Source organism: Protopterus annectens, chromosome 9.part0 (genome assembly GCF_019279795.1).
Source record: "Protopterus annectens isolate FY-2018-M chromosome 9.part0, PAN1.0, whole genome shotgun sequence".
NCBI classification, from domain to species: Eukaryota; Metazoa; Chordata; order Ceratodontiformes; family Protopteridae; genus Protopterus; species Protopterus annectens.
This window is the reverse complement of record NC_056743.1, coordinates 834,333,604-834,356,140: the sequence shown is the minus strand read 5'-3', so window position 1 is coordinate 834,356,140 and position 22,537 is coordinate 834,333,604. Positions and strand designations below refer to the sequence as shown.

Sequence of the window (22,537 nt, the reverse complement as noted above, 5' to 3'; positions counted from 1 at the left end):
AAGTGCTTGGCATACGAAGGGGGACGTCATTGGGACTGTTTCCTGTAAGGTTGAGACTTGTCCTCACCTCCTTTTGGGGTTGAGGTACCCCACTGTCATCTGTAAGAGCCTTGGGGTTGAGATCTGCCTCTTGGGCGTCTGTATCTGCCTCTCTGTGGCCTGTCTGACACTGGAAGGGACCAATTCTTTGTAGGCCAATTTTTGCTAAATCGAGGTGGCTGTACCTGTAAGAAATCTTTGACCGTTTGCATAGATTTAGCTTTATCCTCCATTTTCTTTAACACCTCTTCTGCCTTAACACCAAACAAAGTATCATGCTGTAAAGGAGCATCCAATAATTTTGCCTTAACATGGTCAGGTAAACTCTGTTCTTTTAACCAAGCATGTCTTTGAATCACAGAACCTGTAACTGCGGCTCTACAAGAGGCCTCCAAAGAATCAAAACCACATTGCAGAGTATGTTTTCCCACCTGTTCAACTGCATGCAATAAATCCTGCATTTCTTTATAGTCAGGAGCTTCTGAGCTTGTAAGCATTTTCTGTTTTAACTGAGCCATTAAATATTGTTGGTACTTAAGCATGTGAAACTGGCAATTTAAAGCCCTTACTGCTAAAGTTGCAGACGTGTAAACTTTCTTCCCCCATCTATCCAATGCTCTAGAATCTCTGTTAGAGGGGGACTGGATTTTTTGCAATGGAAACCTTAACCCCTTTGGGACCCTGGGAAATGGTTTCTGGGTCAGCAGAAGGGTTTTTATAAAGAAACTTGTGAGAGTCAGGGACTCTATAGTACCTATCTGGTTTGGCTGGTGCAGGGGGCAAAGAATCAGGAGATAAGCTGGATTCAGAGAACACATCATCCACAATATCTAACACAGGCTGAATAGCAAGGGGCCTGTGCTGAGGCAATAAAAGGAAGTCCCTGAGCCTTTTCTTGGATTCTGAATAATCCTGACTTTCCCAATGGAAATGCTCCCTCATGGTATGTAAGGTTTCCCCAAAAGAGTAATCCTCAGGAGGAGAGGCTGAAGGGATAGATTCTTTAGCATCAGAGTCCTCATAAGGGGGGTAGAGAGTATCCCTGGTCTGAAGAGGAATCAGAGGGAATGGAAACCTGATCAGAGGAATCATAGTCTGTATCCTGCCTAGGCCTTTTCTCAGGAGGGGGATGGGAACCCCTGATTAGAGTAATGAGGTCTTCGGCCATTTTGAGCATCTGTTTCTTAGGCATGGAGGACCGTCCAGGAGAATGCTGTACTTGCTTCTTTGTCTTTAATGATGTTTTTGTCTTGGCTGTTGCTTTAATGGTAAGTTGTGAAGGTCTGAAAACACCCTCAGAAGCCGATGCCTGCTCAGCGGCTCCGGACCCATCTGAGGGATTAGTTTCCGTAGGCCCAATACCTTGAGTTTCCAGAGGCCTAGTTGTCTCCACGTGGGAGTCGGAGGCGGCCTGTGGCTCTGAGGTAGCGGGTGTCAGGGGCTGCGAAAGCGCCTCACTGAGAACCGGCGACTGGCCTAGAAGAGGCTTCATCATCAGTTTTGGACCTCGGACGCCTGTCTTTATCCTTGCGTTTTTTATGAATTGTGGTCGTCGGTTGTTCCGACGGCATTGTATAATTGAACCTTCAGCCAAAGTAGTGCAAAGCAAAATCAAAACGTCGTTTTATAGTGCGTTTGTTAAATCTGGCACAAAACTGACAGCTAGTGACGTCGTGATCAGGGCCTAGGCATGGAATACAGTAAGAGTGGAAGTCCTTATGAGGTATTTGCTTCCCACAAGAAATACAATTATTAACTTTTTCTGACATCGGTCTGCGGCAAGAAAAAAGTTTCCCCAATGGGGTACTTAGCTTTATTGAAGACTTCGGATCTGAAATTCGACCTTGAAAGTCTCAGGAGTCAGCCGACTGGCACTTGCGAACTGCTTTTGCTTCGGGCACCGCGCGGCAAGAAAGACTGAAGAAAATGGCGTCGGATGCATCTTATATACCCCTGGCGCACTGACGTCAGGGAAGAAGCGACAGCAACCGATGCCGGACCTAGACTTTGGAAATCTGGCCGACTGCAGGACCGCCTGATGGCGGGATAACCCAAGTGTGATGACTGCAGCAGTGTAACACGATGAACATCAGCTTGTAGATGAAGGTATTGTTTATTTTAGTGTTTGCTTTTATAAGCAATGTTTTTTAGCCTACCCTTTTGGGAGCACCTGACATCTGGGGTAAGAAAAACTGAAGAAAATGGCGTTGGCTGCATCTTTTATACTCCTGGCGCACTGACTTTAGGGAAGAGGTGACAGCAACCGACGCTGGACCAGGACTTTGGAATTTAAAACCTCTGGTTTTAAAAAGTGTGACTCATGCTGTCAGAAGATGTCTCTGACAGATGGGCACACTAGTTGTGTTTACTGCTTGGGGGCTCTGCACCTGCAGGACTCTTGTGCTATTTGTCATGCCTTTAGTCCAAGGGTCCTGCAGGAGCGGAAAAACAAGCTTATCCTCCGTGGATTGTTAAAACAGGATTCTGTGGCTAAAGCATCTCAGCCAGTGAAACCTTTGAAATCAGTCAAGCCATTGGCTCCATGTTCGGAACCGACCTGTGAGCTTGACAAACCAACCGACAAGACTACCCCTCCATCGGCACCAACTGTTACTTTGGAGCCATCTCGGAGCCACAAAAGAGCTAGGTCTCCTTCTTTGGAGCCAATTCGCTCAGTGCCACAATCACCATTACTTCAAAGCAAGTCCAGTCATCGCTCATCTTCCTACTCCTCTTGATCCTTGAGGTTATCGGATCATGATGTGGAGAGAGTGGTCAGTAGGTTGCGTAAGTCACAGGCCCTTGCTAAAATGCTTTCGAGCCCGCCTCAACAGACATTGGCTCCATCTGCTTTAATTTCGATTCCTCCTCTGACTATGCTTAGTTTGGAGCCGGAGTCCACGGATGCTCTGATAGTGGTTCCTTCGGCTCCGATGACATCCTCATCGGCTCCGACGTTGGCTCTGATTACCTCTATTCTTTCTCCCATCGAGGTACCTGGGCGCCGAAGCTCTCTCATCAGCTCCAAGGGGGGAAGTGGCATCGGACCCTTGTCTGACCCTGCTCTCCCTCTCGGAACGTCGGCTAAGTTGAGCTCGGCTCCCACATCAGCCTCAGAGCCATTGCCCTCGGTGTAGGGAGGTATTCTTGTCTCTTCGGAGCTGGGGCCCTCCTTGTGTTGAGACCGTGACGCCTTCGAGGTCATGCAGTGAGTGCTGTCCCCACAGATGGCTCCACTATCGGTTCCATCGGCTCCATCCCCCTCGGTGCATGTGACGACCTTTGCTCCTCCTCCAGCCCCAAAGCATAGGGAACCTATGCCCCAGGACACCCCATTGGGTGAACCCTCTTCTTCCGAAACCTCCCCAGAGCATTCTGAGCAGGCTTTCTGGAAGAAAAAGTGCAAGAGGAAGCACCAAGACTTCCCTGAGTCTGTCACCTCAGATACAGGCCTGGATGAATCAGGGGGGTCCCTAAGGTCCCCCTCTGAAGATGTTTCCTTTTCGGACATCCTTGAGATTCTCAGGCAGAAGCGTAGCTGGACTTCCCTGGCCCCCTCCGAGGATGAGCCTGTATACCTGGATGCATTTGGTTCCCGACCGTCCACCTTCTGGGTGTCTCCACCTTTTGATCCACTCATGCCTGTAGTGTCTCGAAAGGCTTGGTCAGCTCCAGATTCCATGGAACCTGTCCCGAGGAGACCCAATAAATTCATCACAGCTCCCCAAGACCAACAGTTCTTAACTAAAGGTGTCCCAGTTGATGCCATGGTGGTAGCAGGAGCCACAAAGAGAGAGTTAGCTGAAACCTCCTCATCTGTCCATCCACTGAATAAAGACTCTCGTATAATGGACAGATAATGGGAAGCAAATGTTTTCATCAGCGACCTTCTCCCTTAGGTCCCTGAACTATCTTTCCCATTTTACTGGGCTTCAGAGGGATCTCCTAAAAGAGCTTGGAGATACCCTACAGAATCCCACAGCTGAGGGAGCTTCAGCCAAGGTAGCTACCCAACTTGCGACTCTTAATTCAATAGTCAACTCCTCCATGAGGCTTATTTCATACGCAGCCGATGGAGCGAGTAGAGCTGCAGGAACAGGAGTGGCTCTTAGGAATCATTCTTGGCTGTGGCTGTGTCAGTTTGCAGAACCTTTCAGAGCGTCCTTCACCAATGCCCCCTTTGATGGCTCCTCTCTCTCTTTGGGCCTCAGGTGAAAGACAAGCTTACCAGGTACCAGCAGGAAGGCAAGATGCTCTCTGATGTCGGAGTCCATTTTTCCACTCCTACCAGACCATACCCAAAAGGTCAGAAGGGTGGAAAGATGTAGTTTCAAAAATCCCAGGGACCCCTGCCTGATGCACGTGGTGAATTTTTCTCCAGGGGCAGAAGGGAAAATAATAACAATGACAGACGCTGCCCTCGTGGTAGAGGGGGTCCGCAAAATCAGGGTGACAGAGATACGTTCTCTTCCAAACCCTATCAACATCCGTGAAGGGATGCCCGACTGTTCAACTCTGGAGGCAGTCGGGGGAAGGCTTTCATTGTACCCAATCATCTGGCAAAATATTACACAAGACAAATGGGTACTAGCCATTATATCCGGAGGTTACAAGATTCCCTTTCATCAACCCCCTTTTGTTTAAAAAAAATCCATCCCAGATGTTCCATCCAATCTAAGGAATCAGGCAGTCACAGAAGTTTCAAGACTGCTAGAAAAAAGGGCCATCCAGGAAGTCCCCGCAGACCAAGTAGGATCTGGAACTTACTCAAGATTCTTTTTAGTGCCCAAAACGAGAGGGGACTGGAGACCAATTCTGGATCTCAGCATTTTAAATAAATTTGTACAAAAAGAAAAGTTCCTGATGGTAACACTGCAGTCCTTTCTCCCCTTTCTGGGTCAGGACAATTGGATGTGCTCCATAGATCTACAGGACGCGTACTATCATATAAAAATGGACAGACGGTCCAGGAGATTTCTACGCTTCCGGCTAGGGGCCAGTCATTACTAATTCAGAGCTCTGCCCTTTGGTCTCACCACAGCCCCCAGGGTGTTCACCAAATGCATGGCAGTAGTCACGCTCACCTGAGACGTCTAGGTTTCCAGGTGTTTCCTTATTTGGATGATTGGCTCCTCACGGCTACCACCAGGCAACAACTTATAGAGGCACGAGATTATACCATCACATCCTGTGCTCAACTAGGCATCACAATAAACTTCGAAAAATCTGCCTTGTTGCCCTGTCAATCTGTTACATACATAGGAGCAGAGCTAAACACAAGACATATGATTGTAAAATTGCCTCAGGAAAGAGTTTCCATTATTCGAAAACAGGTGTCACTTCTCCTGAGGAGCAAAAGAATTCAAGTCAAATATGTTCTTCAAGCTCTAGGGTCCATGGCAGCAGCCATTCTTCTAGTTCCCTTAGCATGCTTTCACATGAGAATCCTTCAGTGGCTTCTTTTCACACAATGGTCCTTCCAGGAATTACCCATGTCTCACATGATGCTAATTATGGAATCTTGCAAAAGACACCTTTCCTGGTGGATGGTTTCCCTACTAGTTACGCAGGGCAGACCTTTCGTGGAACCCCATCCGGTCGCCACAGTGACCACGGATGCTTCCCTGATAGGGTGGGGGGGCATTATCTAGGGAAGATAGTCCAAGTGACTTGGCAACCTCACGAGTACCACTTGCACATCAACGTCCTGGAGATGAGAGCGGTGCTCCTAGCATTGCAAGCTCTTCAAGACTCTCTCCCTGCTGGGACTATTGCAATACAGACTGACAATATGTCAGTGGTTTGATACATCAACAAACAGGGCGGAACCAGGTTTTACCCCTTGTGCCGAGAGGCCCTCAGACTGTGGCAATGGGCGATTTCCTCCCAATGTTTTCTGATAGCAACGCATATCCCTGGGACAGCCAACGTAATAGCGGACAGGCTCAGCAGGGCTATCCTTATGCCTCAATAGTGGTCTCTGAAACAGGAAATTGTGGATCTTATTTTCCTCAAATGGGGCCAGCCTTGCTGAGATCTCTTTGCCTCTCCCCTCAACAACAAATGCAACAGCTACTTCTCCCTTGTTCCTCCTCCAGGTCAGACACCCAGGGACAATCTAGTCCACGATTGACCACAGGTACTCCTTTATGTATTTTCCCCCTTTCCCCTAATTCCAAAAGTTATTCAGAAAGCAAAATCATTGGGTTGCAAAATGATCCTCATTGCCCCCTATTGGCCTCGACAGATTTGATTTCTGTTCCTTCACCCCCACCTTCTAGCCCAGCCTTGGATTCTGGACCCAGTACCACATCTCTTGATTCATCAGTCTGGCGGGCTACACCATTCCCTTCAATCCCTCAAGCTCACAGCTTGGTTACTCCACTTCTAATCCTAGCCAGGCTCCCTAATATTTCCCCAGCAGTGCATGATATTATTGATGTAATGTGGTCCTATCTCGCCTACATTCATTACTGACGGACTCGGAGCCGAGAATCGGCTCTGACTCTGCCGCTATAAATAGCATAAAGTCTCTAATTGGCTGGGCTAAGCCTGTATCCCAGGATGCACCACACCCAAACCCCCAGATCTCGTTTGCCACTCGAGTGAAGACGTGGTCTCGAGCTTGGCTGTGGCTAAGTACTTTATTGAACTATTTACTTAGTGTTCTGTGGAATATTTTCCAACCAAAAGCTATTTTAATAGCTACGTTTTGTGTCTGGGTGTTTTTGTGACCTTTTCCTTTGATAATTGTAGTTGTGGTATACTTGTGTTTGGCGGGCTAGGCCCGTTTAAGTTAGTGGGCCTTAGCCCTGTTCGGTGTGTCTCCTTGGTTTCTTTTAGGGGCGTTTGAGTTAGAGTCCCTTCTCCTCCCTTCATGTTGGTGTCGTTTTGTGTGGCTTTAAAAATGTCAGGCAAAGATCAGAAGGAACATAGGCCTTCTGTGTTCAAAAAGTGCGCCAAATGTTCATATAAGATGTATTTAACTGATGGCCATGCCATCTGTGTGTACTGTTTGGGCGCTATACACTTGCAAGAGTCCTGCAGTTTGTGTCATTCGTTTAGTTCCAGGGTCTTGCAAGAAAGAAAAAATAAGTTGATTCTCAAGAGCCTGGTAAAACCTGCCTTTGAAGAAGCTTTGGCGCCTTCTCCCCCTGGCGGGAAATCTAAAACAAAAAAGAGATCTCCGGCTCCATCCAGTTTGTCGGAGCCATCGGAGAAAAGATCGAAGACTGTTTCACCTTCCTCGGCTCTACTGGTCTCGGAGCCGCAGGAGATGCTGTCAGTACCGAAGACGGCTTCCTTGGTTCCACTGCCTTCAGAGCCGAAGGAGGTTTCCGTTGTGTTGGAGCCGACCTCGGCTCCAATCGTCTTGGAACCGATTCGGAGCCATTCTCCTAGCTTCGCGTTAGATCCTTTAGAGAAGACGTCTCGATCCCCTTCTGTGTCCTCCAAGTCCTCCAGGCTGTCTGATTCGGATTTGGATAGGGTGGTGCAGAGGCTCCTCCAGTCACCAGTGTTAACGAAATTATTCTCGGCTCCAGCCCAGTCAGCTCCGGATCCTGTCCTTGTGTCGGTTCCGATAATTCCTCCTCCGACCACCTCTGTGTCATCGGAGCCGGAGTGTTCTGAGTCTAGTGAGGCCCTTGGGTCGGCTCCGAAACCCCTTTGAGTTTTTTTGGCTCCGACCTCAGCTCTAACCCTTTCGGTCCCATCTGATGGTTTTGGCACTCGGGTTTCATCGGTTGGACCCGAGGTGGATACATCGGGGCTCCAGACTTCGGCTCAGAGTCTCCCTCTTGGTGCTTCGGCCGGGAGAACCTCTGTTCCGATTGTGGTCTCGGAGACGGGTTGCTCCTCGGATTCAGGTGGACACGCCTTCGAGGCCATGAGGAGCGCACTGGCCAGGTCCTCGGTGACATCACTCGAGTCAACCACTCCTTTCCCGGACACTGCGACTAGAGCCTCTGATGCCCCCCTATCTGCAGGCAGCAGGGCTTGAAGGCCTGAGGATACCCCCATGTGTGGTCCCCTGCTTTCTGAGGGCCCTCCAGAGTCCTTGCCTGAAGAGCCTCCCAGAAAGAAGCTGTGTAAGAGGAAGCACATAGACTCCCCAGATGAGTCTGTCACCTCAGACACTGACCTCGATGATGCAGAGGGGTCCCCAAAGTCATCCTCCAATGATGTCTCATTCTCCGACATCCTGGAGATTTTGAGACAGAGAGGCGACTGGCCCTCCAAAACCCCCTCTGAGGAGGCGTCAGTCTTCCTCAAGGCCTTCGGAGCCAGACCTTCCGCCTCCTGGGTGTCTCCCCCCTTCGATGCACTGTTGGACCTTATTTGTCAAAGGGTGTGGGAACACCCTGACTCCATGGAACCGGTTCCCAGCTGCCCCAACAAGTTTTTGTCTGCGCCTCCTGGGAAAGAATTTTTGATGAAAGGAGTTCCTGTAGATGCCATGGTGGTGGCGTCTGCCACTCAGCAAGAAGTTGCAGAGGCTTCTGCTTCCGTTCATCCTCCTAACAAAGAGTCTAGGAGTATGGATCGGTATGGAAAGCATACCCTGTCCTCAGCGACCTTTACTTTGTGGTCGCTGAATTTTCTGTGTCATTTTACGAGGCACCAAAGAGATCCCCTCAAGGAGTTGGGAGATACTCTGTCGGGTAACTTGCCTGAGGCGGTGAACCAGACTGTCAACGCCCAGCTGTCTACCCTGTCTTCTGTTGTTAACTCGTCCATGAGGCTCATATCCTATGCAGCCGAGGGGGCGGGTAGGGCAGCTAGCTCAGGCATAGCCCTCAGGAGGCAAGCCTGGATGTGCCTGTGTCACTTCGCGGAGGCCTTTAAGTCTTCCTTCACGGACGCTCCCTTTGACTGGTCCTCCCTCTTTGGACCCAAAGTGAAAGACACCCTCACCAGATGTGAGCAAGAGGGTAAGACTTTGTCTGCCATTGGGGCCCGTTTTTCGCTTCCCTCTAGACCTTATCCCAAGGCGCAGAGGGAAGGAAAGATGTGGTTCAGGAAGTCTCAGAAGTCTTATCCTGACCATCATGGTGACCCCCCCTCTCTAGAGGCAGAGGCGGGGGGAATTACTCTGGAAGACGGCCCCCGCAACTCAGGAGACCGCGAGTCCTTTCGTGGTTCCTCCTACCAACGTCCTTGAGGGACTGCCCGACTGTGCCTCTCCGGAACCAGTCGGGGGTCGTTTCTCGAAGCATCTGCAAGCCTGGGAAGACATCACTCAGGATCGTTGGGTGCTTCAAATTATTGCCGGAGGTTTCACCATTCCCTTTATCTCACCCCCTCCGCCACCCAAGAGAGTCCCAGACGTTCCACCCAGTCAAAGGGAGCAAGCAGCGTTAGAAGTCTCAAAGCTGCTGGAAAAAGGAGTCATCCAACCAGTCCCCTCAGACCAGATCGGATCAGGAACTTACTCAAGGTTATTTTTGGTGCCCAAAAGAACAGAGGACTTGAGGCCCATCCTAGATCTCAGCCGTTTAAACCGCTTCGTCAGGAAGTCCAAGTTCCAAATGGTCACTCTTCAAACCATTTTTCCCTTGTTGGAAAAAGGAGTATGGATGTGCTCCATCGATCTCAAGGACGCCTATTATCACATCAAGATAAACAAGGCCTCCAGGAATCACTTACGCTTCCAGCTGGGAGCCAGTCATTTCCAATTTCGAACCCTGCCCTTTGGTCTCACCACAGCCCCCAGGGTGTTTACCAAATGTCTGGCAGTGGTGACTGCTCACTTGAGACGTCTAGGATTCCAGGTGTTTCCTTACCTAGACGACTGGCTTCTCACCACCCCCACCACGCATCTACTTGTTCGAGCCACGGAGGCCACCATCAACTTAGGTCAACTCCTAGGGATTACTTTCAACTGGCAAAAATCTGTCTTGCTGCCATCACAACGTGTTGCATTTATCGGCGCAGAGCTAGATTCCATAGAAATGAGGGCTTTCCTTCGTACAGAAAGAATAAAAGTGCTACAGGCTCAAGTTTTGGCCTTATTACCTCTGAAAAAGGTCCAAGCCAGACTAGTTCTTCAGTTACTAGGTTCCATGGTGGCCACCATCCTACTAGTACCCCTGGCCAGGCTACATATGCGGACACTACAGTGGCTTCTTTCGGTCCACTGGTCTTTTCAAGAGCTCCCTCTGTCTCATCCGATTCTTATAACGGAACAATGCCGACAGGATCTGCGTTGGTGGCTTCATTCATCCAATCTGAACAAAGGGAGATCCCTGAATCCTCTGCCCCCTACTGCCACAGTGACCACGGACGCCTCCCAGACAGGGTGGGGGGGGCATTATCTGGGCAGAACGGTCCAAGGCACGTGGCAGGAACACGAAGTACACTTGCATATAAATGTTCTGGAGATGAGAGCGGTGCTACTAGCATTGCAAGCACTTCACAGCTCTCTTCCCAAGGGCACTATCTCGATTCTTTCCGACAACATGTCAGTCGTGTGGTACCTGAACAAACAGTGGGGAACCAAGTCCTATCCCCTTTGCAGAGAGACCATGAGAGTGTGGAATTGGGCGGTGTCTTCCCAACGTTTTCTAGTGGCAACGCACATTCCGGGGAAGTCCATTGTGATAGCAGACAGGCTAAGCAGAGCTATTCTGACGCCTCACGAGTGGTCCCTGAACGATCAAGTTGCGGCTCAGATATTCTCCAGGTGGGGTCTACCTTGCTGCGACCTATTTGCCAGTCCCCTCAATGCCAAGTGCAGCAATTACTTCACTCTGATCCCCCCTCAGGGGAAGTCACCCAGGGATGCTCTATTCCACGATTGGCCCCCCGATCTGCTCTATGCCTTGCCTCCGTTTCTTCTGCTGCCAAGAGTGATTCAGAAGGCAACTTCCTTGGGAAGCAAAATTATCTTGATCGCACCACACTGGCCCCGTCAAGTTTGGTTCCCCTTTCTCCGGAGATATAGTATGGACGGTCCTTGGATTCTGGACCCAGTTCCAGACCTATTGACTCATCTGTCAGGGCAGTTCCACCCATCCCTGCGAACCCTCAAGCTCACTGCCTGCCTTCTCCAATTCCGTCATTAGTCAGACAGCTTTCCTTTACACCGGAAGTGGTACATATCCTATCTTCTTCCCACAAGCCTTCCACTAAGAAGATATACTCCAGTAAATGGAAAAGATTTGCTATCTGGGCCCAGTCACATAACCTAGATCCCTTCACAGCCCTTGTGACGGCAGTTTTAGAATTTTTGGCTACTCTTTTCAGACAAGGTTCCGCTGCCTCCACTATTTAAGGTTCAGCTGGCGGCAATTTCTAATTTTCACGTTTCATATGAGCCTTCTCTCATGGGCCATAAACTATGTAAAGCCTTCCTAAAAGGAACCTGGTTACTTCGTCCCCCAGTTTCTCAGCCAGTCTTGCCATGGGATTTAAACTTGGTGCTTAGAGCCATAACTTCTTCTCCCTTTGAGCCTGCAGCCTGTTGTGAATTAAAATATTTGTCTTGGAAGACAGCCTTTCTGGTGGCTATTACTTTAGCCAGAAGGGTATCGGAGCTTCAAGCCCTTTCTGTCAAACCTCCTTATTTGATTTTTCATAAGGATAGAGTATCCTTGAGACTGAACCCTTCCTTTCTTCCTAAGGTTTCTTCTACCTTCTGTCTTCACCAATCCATTGAGTTACGGGTGTTTTTCCCACACTTTTCAAACAAGGCAGAATTCAAATTTCACCAATTGGATGTACATAGACAACTGAGGTTTTATTTGCACAGGATAAAACAAGAGAGGAAATCAGATCAGTTGTTTGTGTCCTTTTCAGAGAACAGGAATGGTAGCCCTGTGACCAAAGGCACTATTGCAAGGTGGATTAAGGACTGTATCTCATTTATTTACACATCGGCGGGTAGAGATCTACCTTTCCCGGTTAAGGCGCATTCTACCAGGGCTATGGCTACCTCAGTGGCTTTTCATGCTATGCTCTCTTTGGATGAAATCTGTGCGGCAGCCACCTGGTCTTCTCCACACACTTTTATTTCTCATTATAAGCTGGACGTGGCTTCTAGAGGCCGGGCTTCCTTTGGTTCCACAGTGCTCAGGAGTGTTTTCTCATGAGCCTCCCAGGATATAGGTGGTAGGGACGCTGTCCCGTCAGTAATGAATGTAGGCGAGATAGGACCACATTACATCATTTAGTTATGTACTCACCATAACGATAGATGTATGTGGTCCATCTCACATTCTTCGATTCTCCCACCTTCCCCCTTCCTGGTGAACTTGGAGGAAATTATATTCTTAGACCCTTCTGAGGATATTATTTTTTTCCTCTCTTCTTGCTTTGTTGTTATGTGGGGTTATGCATGTGTAATGATTATTTTGTGGCAAACAAGATCTCGAGGTTTGGGCATGGTGCATCCTGGGATACAGGCTTAGCCCAGCCAATTAGAGACTTTGTGCTATTTATAGCGACTGAGTCGGAGCCGATTCTCGGCTCCGAGCCCGTCAGTAATGAATGTAGGCGAGATGGACCACATACATCTATCGTTATGGCGAGTACATAACTAAATGTTTCCTCCCATAAGACAAATACAAGGAAAGTCTATGCTAGCAAATGGAAAAGATTATCTTACTGGGCAGAATCCAGGAATTTAATTCCTTTTGCAGCTCCTCTACATGAGATTTTGGACTTCCTAGCAGAACTCTTTCATTCTGCTGCAGCAGCTGCTGCCATCAGAGTACAACTGGCTGCCATTTCAAATTTTCATGTCGGAGTTTCTAACTCCAGCATAATGTCTCACAAACTCTGTACGACCTTCATGAGGGATACATCTGTACATAGACCCCCAGTGAAAGAGCCACTTCCACCTTGGGATCTCAGTTTGGTTCTCGCCTCCTTGATACTGCCACCCTTTGAACCAGCAGCATCATGTTCCTTGAAATTTCTCTCTTGGAAAACTCTTTTCTTAGTTGCTATTACTTCTGCCAGACCTGTTTCAGAACTTCATGCACTGTGTGTTCGCCCTCCATACCTAGTTTTTCACAAAGACAGGGTTTCTCTGAGAACCAACCCATCTTTTCTACCTAAAGTTTGTTCAGACCACAGTTTGAATCAATCCATTGAACTTTCTGTCTTTTTCCCTAAGCATTCCAACAAGGCAGAATACAGATTACACCAATTGGATGTGCATAGACAACTGCGTTTCTATCTCCATAGAACTAAAGAAATGAGAAAATCAGATCAGTTGTTCCTTTCATTTGCTAACAACAAACAAGGCCTTCCAGTTTCTAAAGTAATGTTGTCAAAATGGTTATCAGACACCATAGCCCATACCTACCATTTGCGACAAAAAGATCTTCCAACAAAACCCAAAGGTCATTCAACCAGGTCATTAGCTACTTCAGTAGCATTTCAATCTAGATTGCCCATAGATTCAATTTGTGCAGCAGCTACTTGGGCAGATCCTCATACATTCATTTCTCATTACAAAGTAGATGTGGTCTCCCTGGGCAGGGCTTCCTTTGGTTCCACAGTTCTGAAGAGTCTGTTCCAATGAGCCACCCAGGATTGAGGTGCTAGGGACTGTCCCATCCAGCAAGAACGAAGGCAAGATTGGACAACTTAACATAAAGAAGTTATGTACCTGCCATAACGTTCCATGTTAGTTGGCCTTCATGCCTTCCTTCTTGCGTCCCTCCCTCCTTCCCCCTTTCTTAAGGATTGAGAGGAGATTCTCAATGGTTTCACAGGCTAATTTGTTTTGTTATTAGTTGCTTCCCAACCAAACCATAACAATTAACTGTATATCCAGGTTTATTAATGGATTATCTTCTATAATTATGTCTAGTGTGAGCTATCTCAAACGAGATCTGGGTAGCTGACGCTGGGCATTCTGGGATAAGGGGTAGCCTCGAGCCAGTAAAGAGCTCTCGAGCTATAGTAAGTGGCTGAGTCAGAGCCAAGGATCGGCTCCGAACATATCCAGCAAAAAGGAAGGCGAGATGAAGGACAACTAACATGGAACGTTATGGTAGGTACATAACTTCTTTTTCTATTCAATAATGGGTCTGATAAGTTATGATTAAAGGAGGATTAAGACTTTTCTGGCTGTAGTGGAGATGCCTTTTAAGTGAGCCAGATCAAAGGATTTCCAAACTACTGTAGAGACGAGATGGTCAAATGATGAGGATTTTTCAGCAGGAGTGCCTTTCTTCTTTAGAAGGGATTCCTAGAGTGGTGCCCAGAAAAAGGGGACCATTTAGTTGAGTATATTTTCCAACCCAGATGTAGGGATGCTGATTTGGAGGCAGTGTAGGGCATGACCCTGTTAGTAGGGATGCTGAGATTCTTAGAAATGTCATATAGAATGCTATTGTTAAGGAGAATGTGCTTGTAACCCACGACAGAAAACTGCAGTATCTGCACCTTCCTACTTTGTTTACTGACTTAGGTAGTGTTCTTTCTGTTTTCCATCTAGATCTGGGACCGAAGAGTCGCAAGAGCTGCTAGAAGTGTGATAAATGGACCTCATATCTGTGGCCCAGCCATCGATATTCTAGTATGTATGTAACGTGTTATTTTAAGCAGTGATCATTATTAATGTATTTGAATGACTTGGTAAAATGGTAACAACACTGATTTTTACTTGTGTTCTTCTTCACCACTAATTTTACTGAGATTTATGATAGAGATATTAAGCAATCTGAAACTATGAATGGTCCCAGAATTCCAGTAGCCCTAAGGGAGTGTAGAGTAACAATAAATCTGAAGTAGTTGTCTTCATTTGGTCTTCAACCTATGGGTTCCCGGATCCATCTCGGACGCATATCCAGCATCTGATCTGAGCTCAAAGTTATTCCCCTTACCCGTAATGCTCCTGTGTCCTTCCTCCCTTCAGATCGAGTTTGCTGCCTAATCTAGTACTCTCACCCGACCCAACAGAACCTTGTCCCTACCAGAAAACCATAAACAAGGATAAGGATAAGAGGCACCCTTACGGTGACCACCTCTTGTCGTAGGAACAACAAACAGTTCACACAAGGCCGGGGGAAGGAGGGAGGAACGGTTGAAGACAAATGAAGAACAACTACTCAGATGGAACATTATGGTGAGTACATAACTTCTTTACCTGAAGTAGTTGTCTTCATTTGGTCTTCAACCTGTGGGGCAGAGTCTCCAGCTACTAATCACCTGGGGGGCCCTCATGGAAGGATATTTCATTGCATGGCGGAGTCAAAGGATGCCTTGTTCCTGGATACAATGGCCAATTTATAATGTGAGATGAAGGTATGAGATGAGGACCAAGTAACCACAAAACAAATATTGTCTAATGAAACTCTGGACCAAAAAGCCGCTGAAGTGGCCATATATATGGTGGAATGTGCTTTCACATGACTTGGTGGGAAAATCCACCCAGATAGAACATTATGGTGAGTACATAACTTCTTTTTCCTCTCCAACCTAGAAAAATATAATTTGAAGTGAAATGGTGCATTCTTGCAATTTTAGCATCCTTGTTAGGACATATTTAATTTACTCTGACCCTTTTAAGTAGAGAGTCATTTTTACCACCTGTGATACTTGCTATTCCTTAAATGAGTCATGCTGATTCTAGTGTACTACTTTTTAATTAAACATGGTTAAGTCTATATGCTTCTGTTCAAATTACACGAACGTGTGAACTATTGATACCCTACTGAAACAAACCTTGAGAAATAGATGAGCTTCTAGTTTACATGCCCATCTCACAAGCTCTTAGAGCCCATATTGCCAGTTTACATTTAAACATGGATTTTATATTTTATGTTCAGCACTGATTGAAAGCAAACATGTTTATTTACTTGCTAGCACATCAATATCCATTGTCTTTGTGTGATTCACATTGTCAGACATTTAGCACCAGGCTCTGAATTCATCATCACGGAGCAAAAATTAATCTCTAGGGTGACCACTGGGAGCATCTTTTGGTATAAAACAGACACTGAAAGTATGCCAGTAATAAAAATCACCTTAGAATGGAAACATCAGCAAACTTGTTCCTTACTTCCATATGCACTGAACATTTGAAGGCATTTAGTTTTTTTTCCTCACTGCAGAAAGAGTTATATTATATAGATAGCAATTTTAGGTTCTGGCATGCTTCAGTATGTTTTAGTTCCATGGAAGACTATTTTTCATGCAAATGAAAAAAAGCTAAATTTAAAATCCTGGTTGAGCTGAGTTAGGGAGTGTGTTTCCCCACATCTGTATTACCTGATTGAATGTTTAGGTTAGCGAATACCTAAACATCGATCTGGTAATATCGAAAAATGAAAACAGCGAACGGTCAATTTAACGTAGGGAATGAATTCCCTCGGCCACAAAAAAAAAAAAAAAAAAAATGAACCAAACAGCCCCCCACACCCCCCAACGAAATATACCAACTCCGAGATCCCTCTTCAGTGGGGAAAGGGGCAAAATCCACATAAAGGCCAAGGGAATTCCTTCCCTGCGGTAAATCGGCTGTTTGTGGTTTTTTTGCTTTCGCTATAACCAGATCAACTGTTAGGTATTCGCTAACCTAAACTTTCACTCAGGTAATAGGAACCTGTCTCTCCAGACCCCCCCCCCAAGCCCTTCGCACCCCTTTGCTTGTTATTGTCATCCATGGGAACTTGCTTCTAAGCTTTTACTCTCAACTGTGGATGAACTGCCTGGGCTGTTCTGCATGTATTGTTCCCAGAATTTCCATTTATTTTTATGTAATTTGCTCCTTCTCTTGTCTAAGGATCTATTTGAAGTTGTTAATCTTCATCCATTCCTCACTGATGGGTACGGTTCCAAACCCTCGGAACTGAGTCTGCCAAATGCCAAGCTAGCATACACCAAACTCTTGAGCCACACTACTACCCACAATGCCCTTCATCCCATACCACAGCAGCGTTTTCACAGAGTTCTCCAGCTAAGTAGTTTTGAATTATTCAAAAGTGTATTTCTTCCAAAGGTTTTTCTTATAGTCTCTTCTTATAGTCTAGCTCTACCCACAGGTATTCCTTTTCTTACCATTGTTGGTATTTTCTTGCATTTTTCTTTACTTTTACCAACCTCGTGGTAACTCTTCATACCATTGCTGGTAGTCTGGCTCTTTTTCTTCTTCCTTCCTCTGTTTGAGTGAGTGTTAGTATGTCTGAGAAAAAGGGTACTTCTGGTTTTAAACATTGCACGTCGTGCAGTGGTAAATTACCTAACAGTGACTTGCATTTTAAATGCATTTATTGTTTGGGCATCTCTCATCTTTATGCGACTCCCCCATGTGATATTTGTGCGAGTTTTAGTCAACGGACGTTGAATGATCGGCGCAACAAGTTGATTTTGAAAGGTTTACTTTCCTCTCCTTTCTCTGAGGCTATTTCTGTGGAGGTCTCAACCTCTCCAGGCAAGGATAAGAAGCGTCCTCGCTCGGACCCTTCTTCACCGGCTGGTAAGAGGGGCAAAAATCGTCGATCTAAGACTGGTAGATCTTTCTCCGAGCATCGACTTGCTGTCTCGGTGCCACCGATTTCGGCACCTAGCACAATTTCTGGGAAGTCTGAATTGTCGGTGCCAGGCTCGGCACCGACGACTACTGAACCGATGGTTTCTTTGGTTCTGACCAGTCTGGTTCAGGACACTTCGGCACCGACCTCGCCTTTACAGGTTCCAGCTTCGATGACTTCGGATCCGATTTTAGCTATTACCCCGATTGTGACTTCGGCTCTGAGTTCCCTCTCGGTGCCGAATTTACCATTTACGCATTTCAAATCAGAATCCTCGGCTCCGTTGAGTTCATTACCATGGACCAGATATTTGTCTTCTGTGGACCTGTTTGCCGGACAACCCTACAGTCCTTTTAATGGATCGGCCTGAATACCCTTCCGGGATATTGATTAGATCTGCCAGTAGTGTGTCTGAAATAGACATTGTCCGTCTCGTGGATCAGGTATTGACTGCAAGAGGAATCTCCAGACCCTGTTCTGCTCCGGGTGTTGGGATTTTCCCTCCTTCAACTCCTTCGTATTCTCCTGATGGGGCTCTTTCAGTCCCAAGGCCCCCTTGCCCATTGCTTTCAACAGGACCCCTTCCTTTGGCTCCGACTGCTTTGATGCCTGAAGCATCTAAGTCCTGGTGGGCTTCAGTTCTGATGACAGCTCACCTTATTCAATCCCTTGCTTCGGGGGTGGAATATTTGGTCCCGGCCCTGGCACCGACACCCTTCTCGGTTCCCGTCTCGGATCCGAGAGTTATTTCCGCACCGAACCCTTCTCAAACGTCAGTCTTGGAAGTGGGCCATTCGGAGCAGGGTGTGACCCCGGTTCCGATTCAGTCCTCTTCAGTTCCGGGCTCCCATCCCTCTTCGGGTGGGCCTGCTTTCCGGATTATGGAGAGGGTGCTGGCGGCTAACAATCCTCCTCTGTCAGCTCCCCCTTTTGTTCCCCCCCTTACTCAGCCATCGTCAGCCCTTGGCAGGGGTCCACTAATCCAAAGCACCCCCCTTTCCGAGGCTTCATCGAACATTCCCACCGAAGAGCCCCCTCGGAAGAGGGTGTGCAAAAGAAAATACATGGACTCGCCTGAAGAGTCCCTTACTGAGGATATGGATTACGATGATGGGGAAGGTTCCCCTAGATCACCCCCTGATGATGTTTCCTTTGGGGACATCTTGGAGATTTTGAGTCAGCAGGGTGACTGGAAATCTTCCACCCCTTCCCCGGAGGAATCCATATTCTTACAAGCTTTCCGTTCCCAGCCCACTACGTCCTGGGTGACCCCTCCTGCAGATGAGTTGGTCAAATTCATCGTGCAGCAAGCGTGGAAGTGTCTGGATTCAGTAGAAGCTATCCCCAGGAGATCAGACAAAGTACTTTCTCCTCCAGAGGATCAACCCCATTGGTCGAAAGGCTTGCCAGTAGACGCTGTGATGGTGGCGGCAGCCACAAAGAAGGACTTGGCAGAAGAGAGTCTGGCTGTTCACCCACCCAGCAGGGAGTCCCAGGTGGTGGACAGACTAGGGAAGCGAGTCTTTGCTGCAGCGACCTTTGCCGTGTGTTCGCTGAATTTCTTGGCACACTTTACGAGACTCCAGAGAGATCTTATTTCCAAACTCTCTGGTAGCCTCACGGGTCAAGTGTCGGATGGAGCACATGACAAAATGGCCTCCCAACTTGCCACCCTTGAAGAGATTTCGAATTCCTCCATGAGGTTGCTCTCCCACACAACCAAAGGAGCAGCTAGAGCAGCAGGTGCTGGCGTGGTTGTCCGACGTCATGCCTGGATGCACATTTCTGACCTACCGGATTCCTTCAAGTCTTCCTTTTTGAACACCCCTATTGAGCCCTCCGCGCTCTTTGCTTCTAAGGTCAAGGATACTTTGACTAGGTGCGAGCAGGATGGAAAGACCTTGTCTGCCGTGGGCCTGTGCTTCTCCAAACCTCAGCGTTCCTTCTCCAGGAAACAGAGGAGTGGGAAGTTGTGGCACAAGAAGTTGCAAGGTTTCTTTCGTGATGCACGTGGCGAGGACTCCTGCAGAGGCAGAGTAGGGTCTGACGGTGGAACACGTCCCTTTAGGGGCAGAGGGGGTTACCAGAATCAGGGCTCCAGAGATTCTTTCTCCGGTAGGCCCTATCAGCTCTCCTGAAGCGTTACCCAATTGCTTTCCTCTGGAAGCAGTCGGGGCGCATTTCTCTCTGCACCAAGCAGCCTGATCCTCCATTACTGATGATCGATGGGTGCAGAGAATTATCACCAGAGGCTATCACATTCCCCTCAAATCCTTTCCAAGACCTCAATTCTCCCTTCCTGACGTTCCACCCAGTCAAAGGGAGAAGGCAGCTTCAGAAATCAAGAAGCTTCTTCTAAAGCGAGCCATCCAAAAGGTCCCCCCAGATCACTGCGGATTAGGGTTTTACTCCAGACTCTTTTTGATGCCAAAAAAGACGGGGGACTGGAGGCCCATTCTGGATCTCAGTCATTTGAATGAGTCATTTATACAGACCAAGTTTCGTATGGTCACTATTCAATCCATCCTTCCATGTCTTCGGGAGGGTGTGTGGATGTGCTGTCTACATCTCTGGGATGCGTATTACCACATCAAAATGGACAAACGCTCCAGGAGACTTTTGCGCTTCCGGCTGGGAGCCAATCATTTTCAATTCAGAGCCCTGTCTTTCGGTCTCTCGACTGCCCCCAGAGTGTTCACGAAATGTCTAGCAGTGGTAACAGCTCACTTGAGACTCCACGGATTCCAGGTGTTTCCTTATCTGAACGATTGGCTCCTTTCCGCCCCCACCGAGCATCTACTGACCAAGACCCTGCGACACACTCTGTCTCTAGTGGAGTCTCTGGGTATTACTATCAATTGAGAAAAATCAAACCTTCAGCCCTCACAACAATTGGAATTCATAGAGGCTATGTTCAACACTCAACTTGGTCTAATATCTCTTCCTCATCACAGGCTCTTAAGACTGAGAACACACTCTTTTTGATGCCAAAAAAGACAGGGGACAGGAGTCTCATATCTGCTCTGAGTTAGTGCAGAATGGCACAAAATAGACTAAATCGAATGATATTGCAAACATTCTAGCAGACAGGTTTAGTGCAAACTTCACCTCCCTCTCACCCCCTAAAGGGCCCATAACCATACCAGAAGAATGTACAGCCCCATCAATCACTGACACACAGGTTAAAATAGCCCTATCCAAAGCCAAAAACACAGCTTCAATGGGACCAGACGGTGTCCCAGGCTGTGTCTTACAAGAGCTCCAAAATGAACTAACCCCGCACCTAAACACACTATTCAAACTCAGCCTCTTTACAGGCTACATACCCACAAAGTGGTGCACAGCAACAGTTATCCCACTCCACAAAGGTGGAGCCACAACGGACCCCAGGAACTATCACCCTATTAGCCTGACTAGCCTGCTCTGCAAGGCTATGGAACGCATCATCATGAAAATCATTAACAGAGACATTGGGAACTTCCAAACCTTGGACCCTACCCAGTTTGGCTTTGTTAAGGGTAGATCATGCCTCCTAAACTTGGTGGACTTCTTTGAGATGGTTACCAAGGCATTAGACAAGGGAAAAGAGGTCCACACAGCCTACCTAGACCTCGCAAAGGCTTTCGACACCATTCCCCATTCTAGTATTATAGACAAGCTCACCAGCTTGAACATAAACCCCTACGTCACGAGATGGGTTGCCAACTGGCTCATGGATAGAGCCCACATGGTGAGATTTGCAGGCTCTATGTCTGACTCTAAACCGGTTACAAGTGGCATCCCCCAGGGCTCAGTCCTAGGACCCCTCCTGTTCAGTATATACTTCTCAGAGGTACAGGCAAGCATAGGAGGACTATGGCTGACCAAGTTCGCAAACGACTGCAAACTAGGGGCCATAACTGATTCTCCGGCTGATACAGACACCCTCCAGAAGGGTCTCACTGAGACGGATACCTGGTGTCAAAATCATGGCCTCAAGCTAAATATCAAAAAGTGCATAGTCATCCCATTTGGAAAAAACAAAGTAACCGCGAACTACCACATAGGTGGTAGTCCTCTAAATACAGAAAATGTAATAAGGGATCTGGGGACCCAAGTAGATAGTAATCTCTCCTTTGATAATCATATTGCCAAGGTGGTTAGATAATCCTATGTGGCCCACCTAATCACAAAAGGGTTCGCATCTAGAACAAAAGAGGTTATTGTGCCTCTCTACTCATCACTCATTAGACCCATCATAGAATACAATGCCCCATTTGGGATGTACCTTACAAGACACCTGCAACAGCTGGAAAGGCCACAAACGTACCTCACCAAGAGGATTACTGGCCTCAAACAGATGCCCTATGCAGCCCGACTCAAGAAACTCCAGCTGTACTCTGTTGCATACAGCTTACTCAGAGGTGATCTCTGCCTGACATACAAGGCCATGTCCAACCCAGAATTGATGGACATGCTCCACCTAAAAAAAAAAACAAATCCCGGAGAGCCACACGCTGTAGAGATATAAACCTCATCACAACAATAAATAGGACATGCTGGAGGGATAGATTCCTATCCCAGAGACTCCCCATGCTTTGGAACAGGATTCCAATATACATCAGGCAGAGCCCCTGACTAACACTCTTCAAGAGAAACCTTGACAAGTGGATGGGAAACAGAAAATTTACCCCAGGGATCACTGCAGTGGCTCTGCTGGGCAGTGGCGCAGGGAACTAATGGCTCTGCTGGACAGAGGCACAGGGAACTAATCTAAGGGGGTGGCGAAAGCCAACACATTCTGGCTAGGCTTATAAATGCCCTTGGGCAGATAGCCTAGTACTTACCTATGAACCTATAACTGCAAGGGATACTCGACCACAGGAAAGTGTCTGCAAGGGCAGTTCTGCAGGCTCTGGGTTCCATGGCGGCAGCCATTCCCATTGTTCCATTGGCCAGGCTTCATATGCGCCAGTTACAGTGGCTTCTTCAAACTCAATGGATACACAATCATCATCCCTTGAACGCAC

At 47.5% G+C, this 22,537-nt stretch overlaps 1 protein-coding gene across 2 annotated transcripts in view; it reads left to right on the top strand.

Annotated features, from left to right (window-relative positions):
• Positions 1 to 22,537, top strand: part of LOC122811581 (uncharacterized WD repeat-containing protein alr2800-like) — a 1,490,464-nt gene that overhangs the window by 1,124,104 nt on the left and 343,823 nt on the right. For both annotated transcript variants that reach the window (XM_044083513.1, XM_044083512.1), the window contains exon 6: positions 14,492 to 14,572. In XM_044083513.1, the coding sequence (XP_043939448.1) occupies positions 14,492 to 14,572 (81 nt within the window). The remainder of the gene's footprint in view (positions 1 to 14,491; positions 14,573 to 22,537) is intronic.